This window comes from Euprymna scolopes, chromosome 15, assembly GCF_053919585.1.
Source record: "Euprymna scolopes isolate OS-2025 chromosome 15, ASM5391958v1, whole genome shotgun sequence".
In the NCBI taxonomy this organism is placed as follows: Eukaryota; Metazoa; Mollusca; class Cephalopoda; order Sepiida; family Sepiolidae; genus Euprymna; species Euprymna scolopes.
Window position 1 is genome coordinate 579,419 of NC_136496.1, and position 16,549 is coordinate 595,967.

General features: G+C 35.0%; 1 protein-coding gene across 6 annotated transcripts in view; it reads right to left on the reverse strand.

The window, feature by feature from the left end:
- Nucleotides 1-4,662: 4,662 nt before the first annotated feature.
- LOC145293678 (CD9 antigen-like) overlaps nucleotides 4,663-16,549 on the reverse strand; it is a 68,852-nt gene continuing 56,965 nt past the window's right edge. For all 6 annotated transcript variants that reach the window (XM_080140067.1, XM_080140063.1, XM_080140064.1 and 3 more), the window contains 2 exons: nucleotides 6,356-6,454; nucleotides 4,663-5,773 (listed from right to left, as the gene is read on the reverse strand). In XM_080140067.1, coding sequence (XP_079996193.1) covers nucleotides 5,714-5,773; nucleotides 6,356-6,454 — 159 coding nt within the window. In that variant the 3' untranslated portion in view covers nucleotides 4,663-5,713. The remainder of the gene's footprint in view (nucleotides 5,774-6,355; nucleotides 6,455-16,549) is intronic.

Sequence of the window (16,549 nt, forward strand, 5' to 3'; positions counted from 1 at the left end):
TTTTCAAGAACTGCTCGTTTGTGGAACACAGTACCATGAAAATGCTTCCTGGCTGACTATAACACGACTGTATTTAAGTCCAACGTAAACTCTTAATGTGCCCTCCTCTAAAATAAATGAACTCGTCCATTTTCCATCATCATCGATTATCATGATGTTGTCTCATCTGACACCCAATAAACCTTATCAAGTGGCTATCGGACGTTGATAAGCAGTGACTATAAAAAAGTAGACTTTTTGTCAGCTGGCCTTGTAACCATTCTCTTTCCTATTGCACATTTGAAGAACTTAGTTTTTGGTTAGTCTGTTTTGAGGCAAGCATATTAAATGCTAGCAGTGAACTTTCTTTCAAGCTTGGTTTGTCTTGAAGTGCTTCTATCTTGCTCTCCTTTTGTATTATCATGATTGGCGACAAGTTCCCCCTATGCTATCAATCTGAGTCACTTTGATTCTCTCCAAGCATTTTTTCACACCTTTCTTTACAATTTTCTACAAATTTAGTATCAGACCATGTAGGTAGTACTGTTGTCATATTTGGATCATTGAATCTCTGTTTTTTTAAGGGTTCTTGATAAAGTGCAGAAAGTATCTGTAATTTGATTGGCCCACCACCTTTTCTTCTTCTTTGAAGCCTTTTATCTCACATATGTGATGTTGCTAGTCTCAGTCTTTTCTATAAATACTACTATGGCATGTGTTCTTCAGAATTGTCTTATCTATTTCCTGCTTCCTTTGTTCCAGCTCGTTTTATTCGTTAGTCTAATCGTCTTCATCAATTCATTGTTATGATACCTCGTTTTAATACAGCTTCCTATCTTAGTGGCTTCTTTCAAAGAACTGCAGGCTCCTGGAACTCTTTTCCTGCTGACTGTTTTTCTTCTATCTATAGCATTGGTCATTCATTTCTTGTCTGCGATAATCATCTCTTGCTCTTTTTTTTTTTTTTACATTGGAGTTACCACTTATCAAAGCCCAGAGGCCACTCGAGGATAAGGGCTATTGAGTGTACAGTAGTCAATGGGATAAAATCGTAGTAATCGTTAGTATTGGAAATTTGGTAAATTGGATTACTTAAGGGGACGGTTCATCAAGAATTTGTTTACGTTTACGCAGGCTCCTGGAACTCTTTTCCTGCTGCCTGTTTTCCTCCTACCTATAGCTTTGGTCTTTCATTTCCTGCCTGTGGTAATTATCTCTCGTTCTTGTAAACTCCTTACATCAAGTGGCTTCACGTCTTGTCTGGAATGATTTTCATAAAATAAAGAATTCCAGATAACAGATTGATAATAATTTTGACTGGTTGTATAAACAGGGAGGCTTCTGGAAAATGTGTTTTTTCCTCAAATCTCATATGTGAATTCCATCTGGAGACTCAGCTGCTCTCTGAATGGTTCATCCAGATTTCTTTGATTTGTAGAATGGAAAGTCAAAGTCTTATACTAACATTAATGCAACGACACTATAATAGCGAAATTTGATATCTACTTAATTGGCATGTCAGAAATACTTAAATATTATTACATTATTTAAAAAAAAAACATGAGTTTTTGAGCTTTATCTAAAAAAAAAAAACACTCGCCATGAACTGGAAAACTGTAATTTTTAATTTGTTCAAGTCTTTTTACTCCTCGAGTTTTGAATATTTAGTTTACGCTTTTCCTGACTGTCGTTGGAAGCGAACATTTTATTTTATGAAACGAGGACATTCTTTTTTTTTTTTGTAGCAGGCAAAGAAGCCATTTTTCTGCAGTAAATTCTTGGGAAAAACTCTGCCCCCCCCCCACGTTAGTTTGACTTTAAAGTTTTGTACATGGAAATACTAAGTTGAGATCTGACAGCCTTCTCTCTCTCTCTCTCTCTCTCTCTCTCTCTCTCTCTCTCTCTCTCTCTCTCTCTCTCTAACACACACACAACATTTTTGCCTCCTCGAGATTCTTTTTTTCCCAGTTTCAGAAAAAAAAAAGGTAATTTTTTTTTGTTCGTCTGAGAAGGATATTTAATATGAAGAACTTTTAGGCCATAATCACGCAATTACTAAGGGCGTAAATGGATCACCAGCAAAAGTAGGCGGAAAGTTTTGAAGACAAAATGCAACAACCAGCACAGCGGCAACATATGTTAGAGGAGAAATTGCTTCTTCAACAGAAGGAACAAAACAAGAAAATGCTACTTCAACTGAAGAGACACAGGGAATTGTTTTTAACACATTGATGATAGCACCGCATTTTCTCAAGACACCATATGGAATTCCATCGATATGTTTAACTACCTACTGCTCGGGTAGGTAGTTAAACGTATTCCGAAATTTGTTCCTGGTCATCAATAACAATCTGCACATTGATCGATGATTCCTGTGATTATTATTCTAATTTTTATTGATTATTGTATTAGCAATGGTATGATACATTGACTAACTTGATTTATAGTTGTTACTGTTCCCATTCGATCGACAGTGTAGAGTTTTGTTGAATAAACTTTATGATTAGTCAATTATTTATTTTCACTTGAATTATGTACTACCACTATATGTAAAGCAATCACATGTTCGAACATATAATCTCACCCTTCATTCCTTTTAAAAAGATAAAGATTCAATACAAAAAACAATATTTTTTTAAATCTCATCTAATGTCACTGTTGCGTTGAAGATGAAAATTTATCTAAAATAAACTCTTGGCATTCATACACACAATAACCCTTATCCCCGAGTGGCCATTGGGCCTTGATAAGTGGTGAACTTCATGTAGAAAAAAAAATGCTTGGATCAAAGTTTAGCGCCTGTTTTATCTAGGGTTAGAATAAATATTCGGTACTACTGGAGATATTATGTCTATTTATATAATTATATATAATAGAAAAATGTCAGAAAATCATACAAGAGTCTTTTTAGATAGATCCTCAATTCCATTTACCAGAACAAAATTAATGCTGTTATGTAATAGGTCGAACACAAGAAAGTGTCGATCTATCTATTTAGTTACCTATTTCTGTATCTATCCATCTCGGTCTATCTATCTAATTGGAGAGATGGGTGTGAGATGAATATGAAGAATATTTATAAAATCTGTCAAAATATGGTAAAATTATATTATAGATGAAGTTTACCGGAAGGTCTGGTCAGCTGATCGGATCTGCATATGAGTTATGTGATCAGGTTAGCTGGAGATCATCGGAGAGTTGGAATTTAGACGTTGAGCAGAGCAGACAGTTTAACAGGTAACCCCGCAAGCAAAGACATTCACTTCCATTCTTCTGCGATCGACACCTGGAAAGTGAATAAAAACTATAAAACCAATCATCGTCTTGGAGTCAATGTGTTTCGTCCAAACATGTTCCAGCCCCACCCCCTCCAAGAACAAGATGAATTTCAGATGGACAAGATCAACAATGCATGAAGTTAAGGTATGTCCACATGTATACATGTATCACACACACACACACACACACACACACACACACACACACACACACACACACACACACACACACAAATAATTAGATATGAATATATCATAAATAGACAGCAACAACATAATTCTAGGGTTCAAATAGTGAAGAAGCAACGACAGACACTAAGTGACATGAATATACACATCAGGATGAACCCTTCGTCTCAAGTATGCATATTAACATTTAGACAATTATACAACATATACCGTTTTTGTGCCTTTTTTTAGTACCCCACAATATAACGGCGTTTTTTGGTACACAATAATATAACAATACACTAGTATTTATATATACAAATAATAAGTAAAACATTAATATATCTATATATATATATATATATATATATATATATATATATATATATAGATAGATAGATAGATAGATATACGTTAATATATAGTAATAATTAGTAATAAATAGTGATATTTACAACTAGAAATAAAATAGGTTTAAGGCTCAGTGGTTACATTACTTGGAAAAAATCAATTGTAGAAAGTGATATTTTCCTGAAGGTTTAAGGTTCAATCTTCAGTGTGGGCGACTGAAAAATACAATTGCGAATTACTTAGGACCTCTATTCAGTCATGGCTGACGGAACAAGAGCATGCTACCTCCGGGAAGTAAATAAAGGGTTCCGCTCAAAATTCCGTCCAAATTCCTGAGTTCAAAAGAAACATTCCTGAGTTCGACAAGATACACCTAAAGAAGGTCGGAGGTTACATCGACCAAAACGTTGTGAAAATAAAAAAATAAAAAAAAAGAATTGTGAGAACAGTAGGTCGATGAGTTCAAATAATATGAATAACCAATCCTCATCTCAAAAATTCAGAAACGTATTCTTCACAACAGACTTCCATAGAATAATGATGGAGTTTTGCCTGATGAAGATGACCGTCATCACTTTCTATATCAGCTTCACCACAATTTCTAAACAAAGGTTAAACTTAAGGTTAATATGCAATGATTCTGGTGGGTGTTAAAAAGCTTAGGGGCTAGAAGATATGGTGTACATTTATGTAGACAAATGGTCCTTAATTGACGCAGGGAGATAATTTCCTGATGCCCCCTCCGATGTATGTACTTATGCCGTCATAAAAAGGTCGCATTATTGGTGATGTAATACTAAAAAGAATAAACTTGTTGCATGTGTCTTATTTTTGTTCCTAATCATATTGTTAAAAGTAAAAAACAATGATCTCGCAATAACAATGATAATGTTTAACACAAGTTTAAAAATCTTTTTAAATTTGAAATATTTTTTAAATCAAATTAAAAAAAGACATTTTATTTAACAAAAATACAGATTTATGAATTTAATTAGGAAAAATAGACATCTTTTCAAATTTTCTACGAAATAAAAAATAAAATGTAAAATAGAAAATAAAAAATTACAGTTTTGTGGATTTTATTCATAAAGATACAAATTAAAATATTTTATAAATGTTTATAAGTGTTATAGAAATTAAAATAATCAGTCAAATATTATGCAAATTAAAACGTTTTATAAATGTTTATAAGTGTTATAGAAATTAAAATAATCAGTCAAATATTATGCAAATTAAAACGTTTTATAAATGTTTATAAGTGTTATAGAAATTAAAATAATCAGTCAAATATTATGCAAATTAAAACGTTTTATAAATGTTTATAAGTGTTATAGAAATTAAAATAATCAGTCAAATATTATGCAAATTAAAACGTTTTATAAGTGTTTATAAGTGTTATAGAAATTAAAATAATCAGTCAAATATGCAAATTAGACCAAAAATCTGATAAAATAAATTTGGACGAAAAGTTTTTTATAAAAAGAATAAATTTGTTGCATATTTTCTTATTTCTGTTCCTAATCTTATTGTTAAAATAAAATTAATTTGAAAATCTTTTATTTCAAAGTTAAAATATTTTTTAAATCAAATTAGAAAACATTTTATTTAACAAAAATACAGATTTTACGGATTTCATTAGGAAAAATAGACATCTTTTCAAATTTACTATGGAAATAAAAAAGTATTTTTTTAAAGTCGTACAAATTAAATGTATATTTATATTTACTAGGAATTAAAAAGTATTAAGTTATTATTTTTTAAAGTCATTAAATATGATTTTCAAATTAATTTTTTAAGTCACAAATTGTGCATTTATATTTGACAGAAAAATTTGATAAAATAATAAATGAGAATGACTTTTTAAAGGAATTAAAGAACACATTCTATGGTGTGTGTGTGTGGGGGGTATTGTTTTTGAATAAAAGTTAGTTTGAATCTCAAGCAATATTTTCTCCAAGGCCTGCACAAAGGCAGCAAGCAAAACAGATCAGGATAATCTGAAAAAGCAAAAAAAAAAAAAATTGATCAGCATTTTATTTTAGAAAACAATGTAGAATAAGAAAAAAGTGAAAAGTTTGCATTTTAAATAATTGAAAATTTGTTCTTTTATTATTAGGAAACTTCGAGATGAGTAATTTGTATATTTATTTGCGGACTGTTATCTTCATTTTCATAGTTGTTTCCCAACGTTTCGGCCAACTATTCCTTTTGCCTTCTTCATGTGGTTAACCGGAACAGGATATATATGCCAAGTCTTAACTGTATCCTAATTAATTACTGCCTTCCATAGTTGTCTCCCCACGTTTTTCGTCAACTAATTCTCTGGCCGGCTTTGAGTAGGATTGAAACCGCTATCTTCAGACAATACTCACCTGAAACCGTAGAGATTCAATAGCTCTATCCACTGACGAAGGCCAAAGAATTAATTGGCTAAAACGTCGTGAAACAACTATGAAGATGAGGATAACAGTCCACAAATAAATATGAAAGTTTGTTATAAAAAATTCTTTAAATACAGAACATTTTATAATTGAAAAGGAAAGTCTGAATAGAGAAAGTGTATAAATGTTTTTATTTACCTCAATGATGGCTGTGATTATACCAACTGCCAAGACAACTGGGTAGATTTCCTTGAGAATGTTTTCAATTTTATTATAGCAACCAATTTTTGGTCCCAGCTGAAAAACAAAATATATATTTTTGGTTGTAGCTCAATAGTGCACAACTAGAACTCTTAATTTAACATTATGTCAAACTTTATTGATTTAGAGAACAGCATTGCATATATTCATCCAAAATAAATTTATTTACATACAATTGTTTCAGCCCACCTCAAGAACATACAGTTTTATGATATACAAGATATCTATTTTTCATGATTACGATAATGTTACAGTGATGCATTCCAAACAGGAATTTCAATTAACACATATCCCGGAATCGCATATTTCATTAGTAAAAAAGAAATAATTGTGTATCGGACATGAAATTCACAATAATTATGACACGTGATCACTCATGAGATAACTCAGCATGTTGCACGTTTGGCAAAAGCAGATGAAATGAAAAATGACATAACACCGAGAATTATATATATATATATATATATATATATATATATATATATATTTTTTTTTGCAAGGTGGTCACCACTTATCAAGGCCCGGAAGCCACTCAGGGATAAGGGTTATTGTAAGTACAGTTAGTGTGGATATTTAAAGTGTCTACTTAAGGGGGCGGTTCATCAGGAATTTGTTTACGTTGGACTTGAAGACATCCAAGTTGCAGTCAGGAGGGAAACAGGCAGATGGAACAGAGTTCCACAGGCGTGCAGTTCTAAGAATATATATATATGTTGTGGATTCTCATCGAAGATGATGAATGAGGGTTCAGTATGCAATCTTCAGCAGCTCCTAAGCTCTGTGACACCACATGCATAATTGCAATCCTGTAGACGTCCAGCACACTCTCCACAGATGATGAACCTGCATATGCTTTTCGGTCAAAGATACCTTCTCGAGTGAACGGATAACCCTGCTTTGCTGCGTGCTTTGAAACCACAGTGGCATACATATTAATTTTTAGGTGGATTTTTCTTGTGTTTTGCCTTCATATTGGCATGAAGGGCATCCCTATGATGAAGGTGGTTATGTTCAAATTCTTTGGTCCCTAGGAAACATATCTTCCTCCATTCTCTGCGATCCCCTGCTGCGCTCTCCCAGGAACTCAGAGAAATTTCACAACGTTTCAGGTTGTCTTTTAGTTTATCTTTGTAATGAAGCAGGGGACGCCCTATTGGACGGCAAGAATTTGTCAGTTGCTCATAAAAAAGTTGCTTAGGAACTCTTGAGTCATCCATTCTTACAAGATGACCCCATTTGTATCCTGATCAAAAATGATTCAATACCATTGATTTCACATCTCTCCAATAAGTCACTATTTGGAACACAGTCCTGCCATCCAACATTGCAAATAGAATGCAGGCATCTCATATGGAAGGCATCAAGCAGATTTATATACTTGCAGTACAAGGTCCACATTTCGGCAGCAGACAGAAGAGTAGGCAGAACAACAGATTTGTAGACTGCCACCTTCACTTTTAGAGATACATCGTGGCTGTTCCAGAATCTGTGTCTCAACCTACCAAATGTCTCACTAGCTTTATTAATTTTACTTTGGATGTCCTTTTCAAATTTAGCATCATCATATACAACAGATCCGAGGTATGTAAAAGAAGATACTGTTTTCAAAGCTTTACCTTAACATATACCACTGGTTGTGAAGAGGACGCAGCATTTGGTTTTGGCTGGTGAATAATTTTGGTACTAATTTTAAGACTGAAGGCCTTACATGCACCAGAAAAGCTATTAAGAATGTTCTGCATGTCATCAAGACTATGGGTGACAAGAGCACAGTCATCAGCATAAAGGAGGTCAAGAACAGTCTGCACAGAAGTTTTGGTTTTGGCCTTGAACTGTTGCTGGTTAAATAATCCTCCACTTGATCGATACTCAACACCTATGCCTCCTGAGGCATTCTTGAAAGCTGCCTCAAGCATTACCGAAAAGAAAAGAGCAAATAGGATCGGAGCAAGGACATATCCTTGCTTAATTCCATTTGACACTTCAAATGGTTCACTTTGTTCACAGCCAGATCGTACTGTCACCACCATTCCCCAGTGAAAGGAGACAATCACATTCATCATCTTGTCTGGAATACCAAGCCTCCTCAAAACAGTCCACAGGGCATCCCTAGAGACGATATCAAATGCCTTTGTGAGGTCAATGAATGTAACGAACAAGTCCTTATACTGCTCCCTCGCTTTCTCCTGTAGTTTCCGAAGGCTGAAGATCATGTCCACAGTACCTCTTCCTGCCCTAAAACCACACTGGGTTTCTGGGAGCAGAGTTTTGCAGATTGAACCATTGAGTCTGTTTAAGATTACACGAGCTAGAATCTTGCCAACAACAAATAAAAGAGAAATTCCTCTATGGTTATCACACTCACACTTATTTCCTTTGTGCTTAAACAGGTGAATAATTAACACATCTTTGAACTGTTGTGGCACGGTACCAAGTTCCCATATTAATGAAAACAGGGCACTTAGTTTCCTGATTAACAGCTGACTTCCACATTTGTATACTTCTGCAGGTATGCCGTCATTACCTAGAGCCTTACCATCTGAAAGTTGATTTACAGCCCATTCAATCTCCGACATGGATGGACTATCAGCAAGCAACTAGATGGTTGGCCTCTGAGGAATATCATCAATCACTCCTCGATCCACTGTTGATTCTCTGTTTAAAATATTTGAAAAGCGTTCAGCCTAGCGCTTAGTAATTTCTTTCTTATCAGTGAGGAGAATGTCATCCGACGAAAATATTGGAGATGTCCCCCTTAAAATGGGACCAAACACCCCCTTAAGGTTTTGGTAGAATAATTTAAAATCACACCTATCCGCCACATCTTGTAAGCCCCTAAATTTCTGCTTCCACCAGTTTTATTTCATTTTCCGGGGCTGAGATTGTGTCAACCTTTTGGCCATTCTGAAAGCTTTGTGTTTCACTGAAGAATTTTTGTCAGTAATCCATACTTGATGGGTTTGATGCATGTTATTGGGAAGAGGGACGATAGTTGGATCATTTTCATCAAACCAATCTTGGTTTTTCCTTTGAACATATCCTAATGACTCTTTAGCAGAGTCATACACTGCAGTTTTAAACTCTCTCCAAGATGCCTCAATATCATTCTCACATACAACGGAGGACAGCTTTTCATCAGTAGCCTTTTGAAATGAGTGCATTATCTCCTTAATGTTCAACTTGCCTACATCAATTCTCTTGATGGAAGAATTACGTTGGTTTTGAATAGGGTGCTTGATTTTCATCCTAACTGTGAAGCAGATCAATTTATGGTCTGACCAACATTCCCCGATGCTGTAAGCACGTGTAACATTTATATCTTGTCTATCAGAACGGCGTACAATGACATAATTAATGAGATGATAATGATTAGACCAGGGATGTTTCCAACTGATTTTCTTGCAATTAGGCAGCTGAAACACTGTATTAGTGACAAGAGATCGAATTCACTGCAAAGCGGCAATAAGAGAACACCATTTGAGTTGTCTTTACTAATCCATGACATTTCTCCAATATTGTGTATCACTACCCATGTAACACCAAAGAGAGGCAGCGTGAAATCGTCAGTGGCCATTAACTTTTAGTTAAGACGCAGTAGTATTAGTTGGGAGAACTTCTTTGGTTGTTGAGGACATGGGGCGTCGTCCTCATATTGAGAACTGCCACCCCATGTAGGGGCGAATGTAACACCAAAGAGAGGCAGCGTCAGACCATTAGGGTTGATGTGACGCTTTTATTCAACGTTAATATTTTATCCCGGGCAATATCGGTTAATCGAAAGATAGATGTTAAGATTTTATTCCGGGCAACACCGGTTAACTAAAGGATAAATGTTAATATCTTGTGCCGGGCACTACCAAAGAACCTTGCTGGCTTCAATTCTGCCAAAGTATTTTTTTTTCTATTTTCTTTAAAGCTAAACAATAATAATGATCTAGTCAAAATGGACAGAATGATAATTTCAAAAACATACGTTTTGTTTTCAAGTCGAGCGATGGTGACAAATTCCGATACAGTCATATCCAGTGCAAAAAGGGAAATATTTTTTTCCTTTGATAAAACTGAGGATAAGAGAAATGAATCCAAAATATTAATTGAACCCGAGGTCGATTTCGGTACAACGATGGTGACAAATTCAAGGACACAATTCATGTGTCAGCTAGAAACAACAAAAAGGTAGATTATGTTTTTGCTTTGAACTAAAAAACTGCCTTTGTTGGCGTCACAAAATATATTTGTGACAAGATCAAAACAAAGATAAATAATTTCTTTGGAGTTAAAATTTCACACACGCATTTGTCGGCTTCAAAGAATGTTTTTTCGAATCAAATATTAAATGATTTGGTGTGACTCTGATAAAACCATTTGAACCCAAAATGACCTTCCTAATGTTTTCATTCTCAGGCCGAATCGCAGTTTTGAAATTTAGATCAAGAGATTTTTTTTTGCCACCCGACAATTTTCAATAACATATTTTGTCGAGATGTTAACAGAATAATAAACGGTTTATTTCCTTTGATAATGACAAGTGTCACATCTAAGGGCAGAATTCACGAAGCATTTTTTTTCTGGACACAGTTTTCTTACTTACGCGGTTATCGCGTATTACGCAGTTTCCGAATTATCCAATGAGAGAAAACTGGTTATTTTCCATCAGGCGTTTTTGGTTGATCAGGGAGGAGTTAGAATTATTCTTGGATTGTGGGAGGTGGCCAATTTTTGGTCATCAGTCAAATTATCCAATGAGAGAGAATCAGACGATTTGGTTATTGAGCATTCTGATTGGTCGGGAAGGAATTGGTAATTGTCGCCCCGCCCAGTGCTCTACTATATAAAGACCAAGAAAGTCAGAGCAAAACAGAACAGAAGTCGGAGCAAAACAGAGCGAGTCCGAGAGTCAAGCCACCTCACCTCTCCTCTCTCTCTCCCCCCTCGCCTATTGCCCGATAACTAAAAAGGGTTAAGTTAATAGACTTGTGAATTCCAGCAAGTGGAAGCCCCACTTAGAAGTTTAAATGCTTGCTTACAAATCCATACTCCAAACTGTACATATGTTTGTATATATTGCTTTTATGGTTTTCTTTTAATACATTCTATATAACCCAATCTCTGGAGTCTTTGTTATTCAAAATTCTTTGATGTGCTGATGTTTTCATTATTATTTTTTTTTTACTTGTGAAACTGCTTCCGTCAACGAGCACCCGGTATCTCCGAAGACGAAATCTCTAGACGATCACAGAAGATCCGGCCTTGTGGACATTGCAGCAAAGACGATTCCACCAACGCACTGAAGAAGGGCTTACTGGGTGACGCGATGTACCGGCGCGGTTTCATATCCACACGAGCATTGAAGTCACCAAAGACAAACAGCTTATCCTGCATACAGACCTTGTTAATCTGTTCACATAAAGAGGAGTAAAACCTCTCTTTTAGCTCATCAGATGAATTAAGTGTAGGTGCCCAGCAACTCAAAAATGTAGCATATTTGTCACACAATTACTTGAGGGTGTTGTGTAAAATGGCCATCTACCTTTCACCTGGTCTGTACAGGTGCACACTGTGCCACACGTCAGATGATAAAACGATCGCAGGATTTTCTTGTAAGAGTGTTCCATCTCCTAGATCAGTTATGAGCTAACACTAAAGGGCCTGAACCACCCTGGTAAGCTTTTTGTGCAGCTGGGTACCATACCAGCTATTTCTGGATCCTTGACTCTAACTGCTAGTTCAGTCTAGTGGACACATTGCTTAGCGATGCTGTACCAACATAGTCCTCTCACAAGGTTTGGCAGGCCTGCTGAGACCAGTACCCAGGGTATAGTTCTTGGAACTAGCAAATGAGAGATTTAGATGAGTGAGGACCAGTGATCTCTGTATATATATATATATATATATATATATATATATATATATATACATATAACTACTTAATTTACTCACATAAAATTAATATACAAAAGTATAGATTTATGCGTAAACTTTAAGTATTTACTTCAAAAGTACTCAATACAGCTAGTTAGTAATTTATAAAATATACATGGTGATTAAGCTACACTGAATATTCCGCGTTTCATCCACTCTAGGACTCTTCAGGCTTATCTTATATAAGCCTGAAGAGTCCTAGAGTGGATGAAACATGGAATATTCAGTGTAGCTTAATTGCCATATATATTTTATAAATTACTATATATATATATATATATATATATATATATATATATATATTGATATGTTATGTATAACGCTAAGTAAGCGTTCAACAACCAACCTGCTCTAGTTGGTGTCAGTTTATAAATATGAGCTATCTGCTCATATATAAATTATAGTTAATTTGCATATCACTACATTTCCTATAACAGAGAGGCTTTATGCCACGAGTACTTCTTGTACTTCTTCTTGTGCCTTCCTAAACATCTTCCTTTATCTGTCTCCTTTTCCTTGGAGATCTAGATCTATCATGTCTTTCCCTATGATCGCACTGTTCCTCCTGCATATTCTGATCTTCCTCTTCTGACTTGTCCCATTCTACTTCTTCCTCTTCTAACTCGTCCCTCTCTACTTCTTCCTCTTCTAACTCGTCCCTCTCTACTTCTTCCTCTTCTAACTCGTCCCTCTCTACTTCTTCCTCTTCTAACTCGTCCCTCTCTACTTCTTCCTCTTCTAACTCGTCCCTCTCTACTTCTTCCTCTTCTAACTCGTCCCTCTCTACTTCTTCCTCTTCTAACTCGTCCCTCTCTACTTCTTCCTCTTCTAACTCGTCCCTCTCTACTTCTTCCTCTTCTAATTCGTCCCTCTCTACTTCTTCCTCTTCTAACTCGTCCCTCTCTACTTCTTCCTCTTCTAACTCGTCCCTCTCTACTTCTTCCTCTTCTAACTCGTCCCTCTCTACTTCTTCCTCCATAGTCTCATTCTGCATTAACTCTTCTGTTACGTCAATAATGGGCAGCTTTGAAGGCATTTCCTCATCTGATTGTTCTCCTTTGGATTTTATTTGGTCAGCATAAGCTAGAACACTATTCCCATTTTCTTTATTTAATAAAGTACGTATTTTGTCCTTTCTGCATAATAAATTCTGCTGCCTTGGCTTCCGTATTCCTATTTCTTTTGTACCACATCTTTTGATTTGTGGCATATGACATAGTCAAAGGGGATCTTAATTGTCTGCCCATTAAAGCAGATGAACTTTCTGGCCTGCTTGCATGCGGAATTGTTCTATAACTGAGTAATAGTCTTGGTAGGAAAGCATCGATTTTCTCCTGTTGAAAACATGCTTTTATGCCCTTCTTTACCATCTAAACCATCCTTTCCACTACCCCGTTACTTTGAGGGGTGTAGGGAGGGGTCTTCTAAAATCTGCATCCTATTTTTCTTATCCATTCATGCAAATCAGCATATGCAAATTTTGGTGCATTATCAATCACTAATGTTCTTGGTATCCCATTTCTCGAAAATCTTACTCATAATATATTTTACAGTGGTACTTTTTTTTTATCAGGTACTCTCACCACTTCAGGCCAATCTGAATATGTGTCTACTAATATTAATAATAGTCCTATCCCACTGACATAGGCATGATTCATGTGTACTCTGCTTCATGGTTCTGCTTCTTGGGGTCACACATGTATTTTCTTTTGCTTAAAATTCCTGGGTTCTGTGCATTTTTTACATCTTTTACACAGTCTTCTATGTCTCTTGAGTACCCCGGCCACCATACTTCCAATTTTAATCTTCTTTGCGTAGCTGTCACTCCACAATGTACGTCATCGTGTACACTTTTTATAACCTGTCTCCTCTGTGTTTCTGGGGGAACCACAAAGTCTCCATTACATATTACCCCGTTTTCTATAGTCAGTTTATGTCTTATTTCTTTGAATGGTCTTTCAGCTATTGAACAATTTCCCCAGCGATTCTCTTTTATTCTCAACATTATTCTGTTTAACACTGGATCATTTGTAGTTTCAGTAGTAATTTTATCTACAGGTATTACATCGGTTTCTACAGGGTGCAGGAATGTGTCTTCAAATTCCTCATCGTTTTTGTCCTTATCCTCTCTATAAAACCTCAATCTAGATAAGGCATCATTGTTTCCCTTTAACATACTCAATGTTGAAGTCGAACGCCATCAGTCTAATTGCGCAACGTAATATTCTGGATGTTGTAACTTTCGGTAGTTCTTTTCTTGGGTTGAAAATAAATTCCAGTGGTGTGTGATCACTTTTCAACAAGAATTTTTTTCCTACAAAGAACTGTCTTGTTCTGTCTGTTATCCACACTATGGCTAGTGCCTCCCTTTCTATGTTAGAATAATTGTGTTCAGTCGTTGTTAATTTCCTCGATAAGTACATCACGGGATGACCATCTTGTGACAAAATACCGGATACAGAATACTCACTAGCGTCAGGAGTTAGAGTTATGTCCTTCTTAGGGTAAAAAAATTGTACTATTGGCTTTTTCGCCAAAATCTGTTTTAAGTTTTCAAAGGGTTTCTGTTGGTGTTCTAACCAAATGAACTCCGCATTTTTTTTCTTAACTTCGCAAATGGTTCTCTCAACGCATCATATTTTGGTAATATTTTCTATAAAAATTTACCAAACCTAAGAAGGACTCCAACTCTTTTTTTATTTTTTGGTGTAGCTACTTTTAGAATTTTCTCTATTAGTACTTGGAGAAATCCCTTCCTTTGATATTGAGTAACCCAAAAATGATATTTCATTACTGTTGGTTACACACTTTTTTGTATAGTATCTCTTAGCCGGTTCAGTATATTTTCAATTTTTTTCTTTAAATTATCTTCATTTAAATCTCCAACACATATATCGTCTTGATAACAGATGGTATTTTCAACATTTCCTATTACTTTTTCAATAGCTTTTTGGAAAATTGCACTTGCCGTTTTTATGCCATACGGCATCCTTTTCCACTTTAACAGGCCTATAGGTGTGTTTATGGTTGTCACTTCTTTAAAATTTTCATCTATGTGTATTTGGTGGTAAGCTGATTTTAGGTCTATCTTGGAAAATACTTTCATTCTGACAAGTTTATGTAGAGTTACTTCCACATTTAGAATAGGGTACGAGTTTATGGTTCACCCCTATTTTATAATCTCCACAAATTCTCAAATCACCGTCTTTTTTTTAATACCACAATAAATGATGCCCATTTACTTCCTCCTGAAAGGGTAGGTTCTAATAAATCTTCCTTTATTAACTTTCGCAACTTAGCTATTACTAACGGTAATAAATGCACTGGTATTTTTCTCTTTTCGTAGTAGGAGGGGGGGGGGGAGAACATTTTCTTTTAATTTCAGACTAGCTTCATAATTTTTTAATTTTTCTATTTTTTTCATTTCTATCTCATTAATCAACTTCGTTGAATTCATTTTTAATACGTCATTCCCCAATAGTCCATGCGTTTTTCGGCAATTTCTAACTATAATGGGTACTACTTCATATTTTTCTTTTAGTTCTATTGAACCTTCAAAGTAACCCATAATTGCTATAATCGAGCCATTAAACTGACTTAATTGTACGTTGCTTTTTTTTTAAACAGTTTTCACATTTTTTCACACAAGTTTCTGGGTATTATAGTCACTTTACTGACAGTGTCTATTTGCAGTTCACCAATACAATCGTTGATTTTCAGTTTTATTTTTGTATCTCCGTTATTAGATCCAGTATTTTGTATATTATCCCTCTTTACATTAAAGATTTGTTTATTTTTATCCTCTATTCTTTCCACATTTTTCATTTTACATACTTCATCGAAGTGATTCTCTTTTAAACACTTTGAACATGTTTTTCCAAATGCTAGCCATTTTTTTTTTTCATTTCATGAATTTTTTCACAGTATGTATAATTTTTTCTTTTCCTTTTTACCGTATATGTTTCAGCCATTATTTCTTCGTAGAAGTTATTCTTATTTTGGTTGTAGGTATGTATTAATTCCTGTTGTTGTATAAATGTAGTGAAGTAGAAAAAAAAAAGAAATTAAAAAAAATATATAAGACACAGCTGTTCCTTCCAAAAGGTTGAGCTCTTCAACGTCCAAAAATAATTCACCGTCACAAAAAGAATTCACCGTCACTTCTTCCAACAGTCGTTTCACTCTCTGCACTCTTCAAGCCTGCTTAAA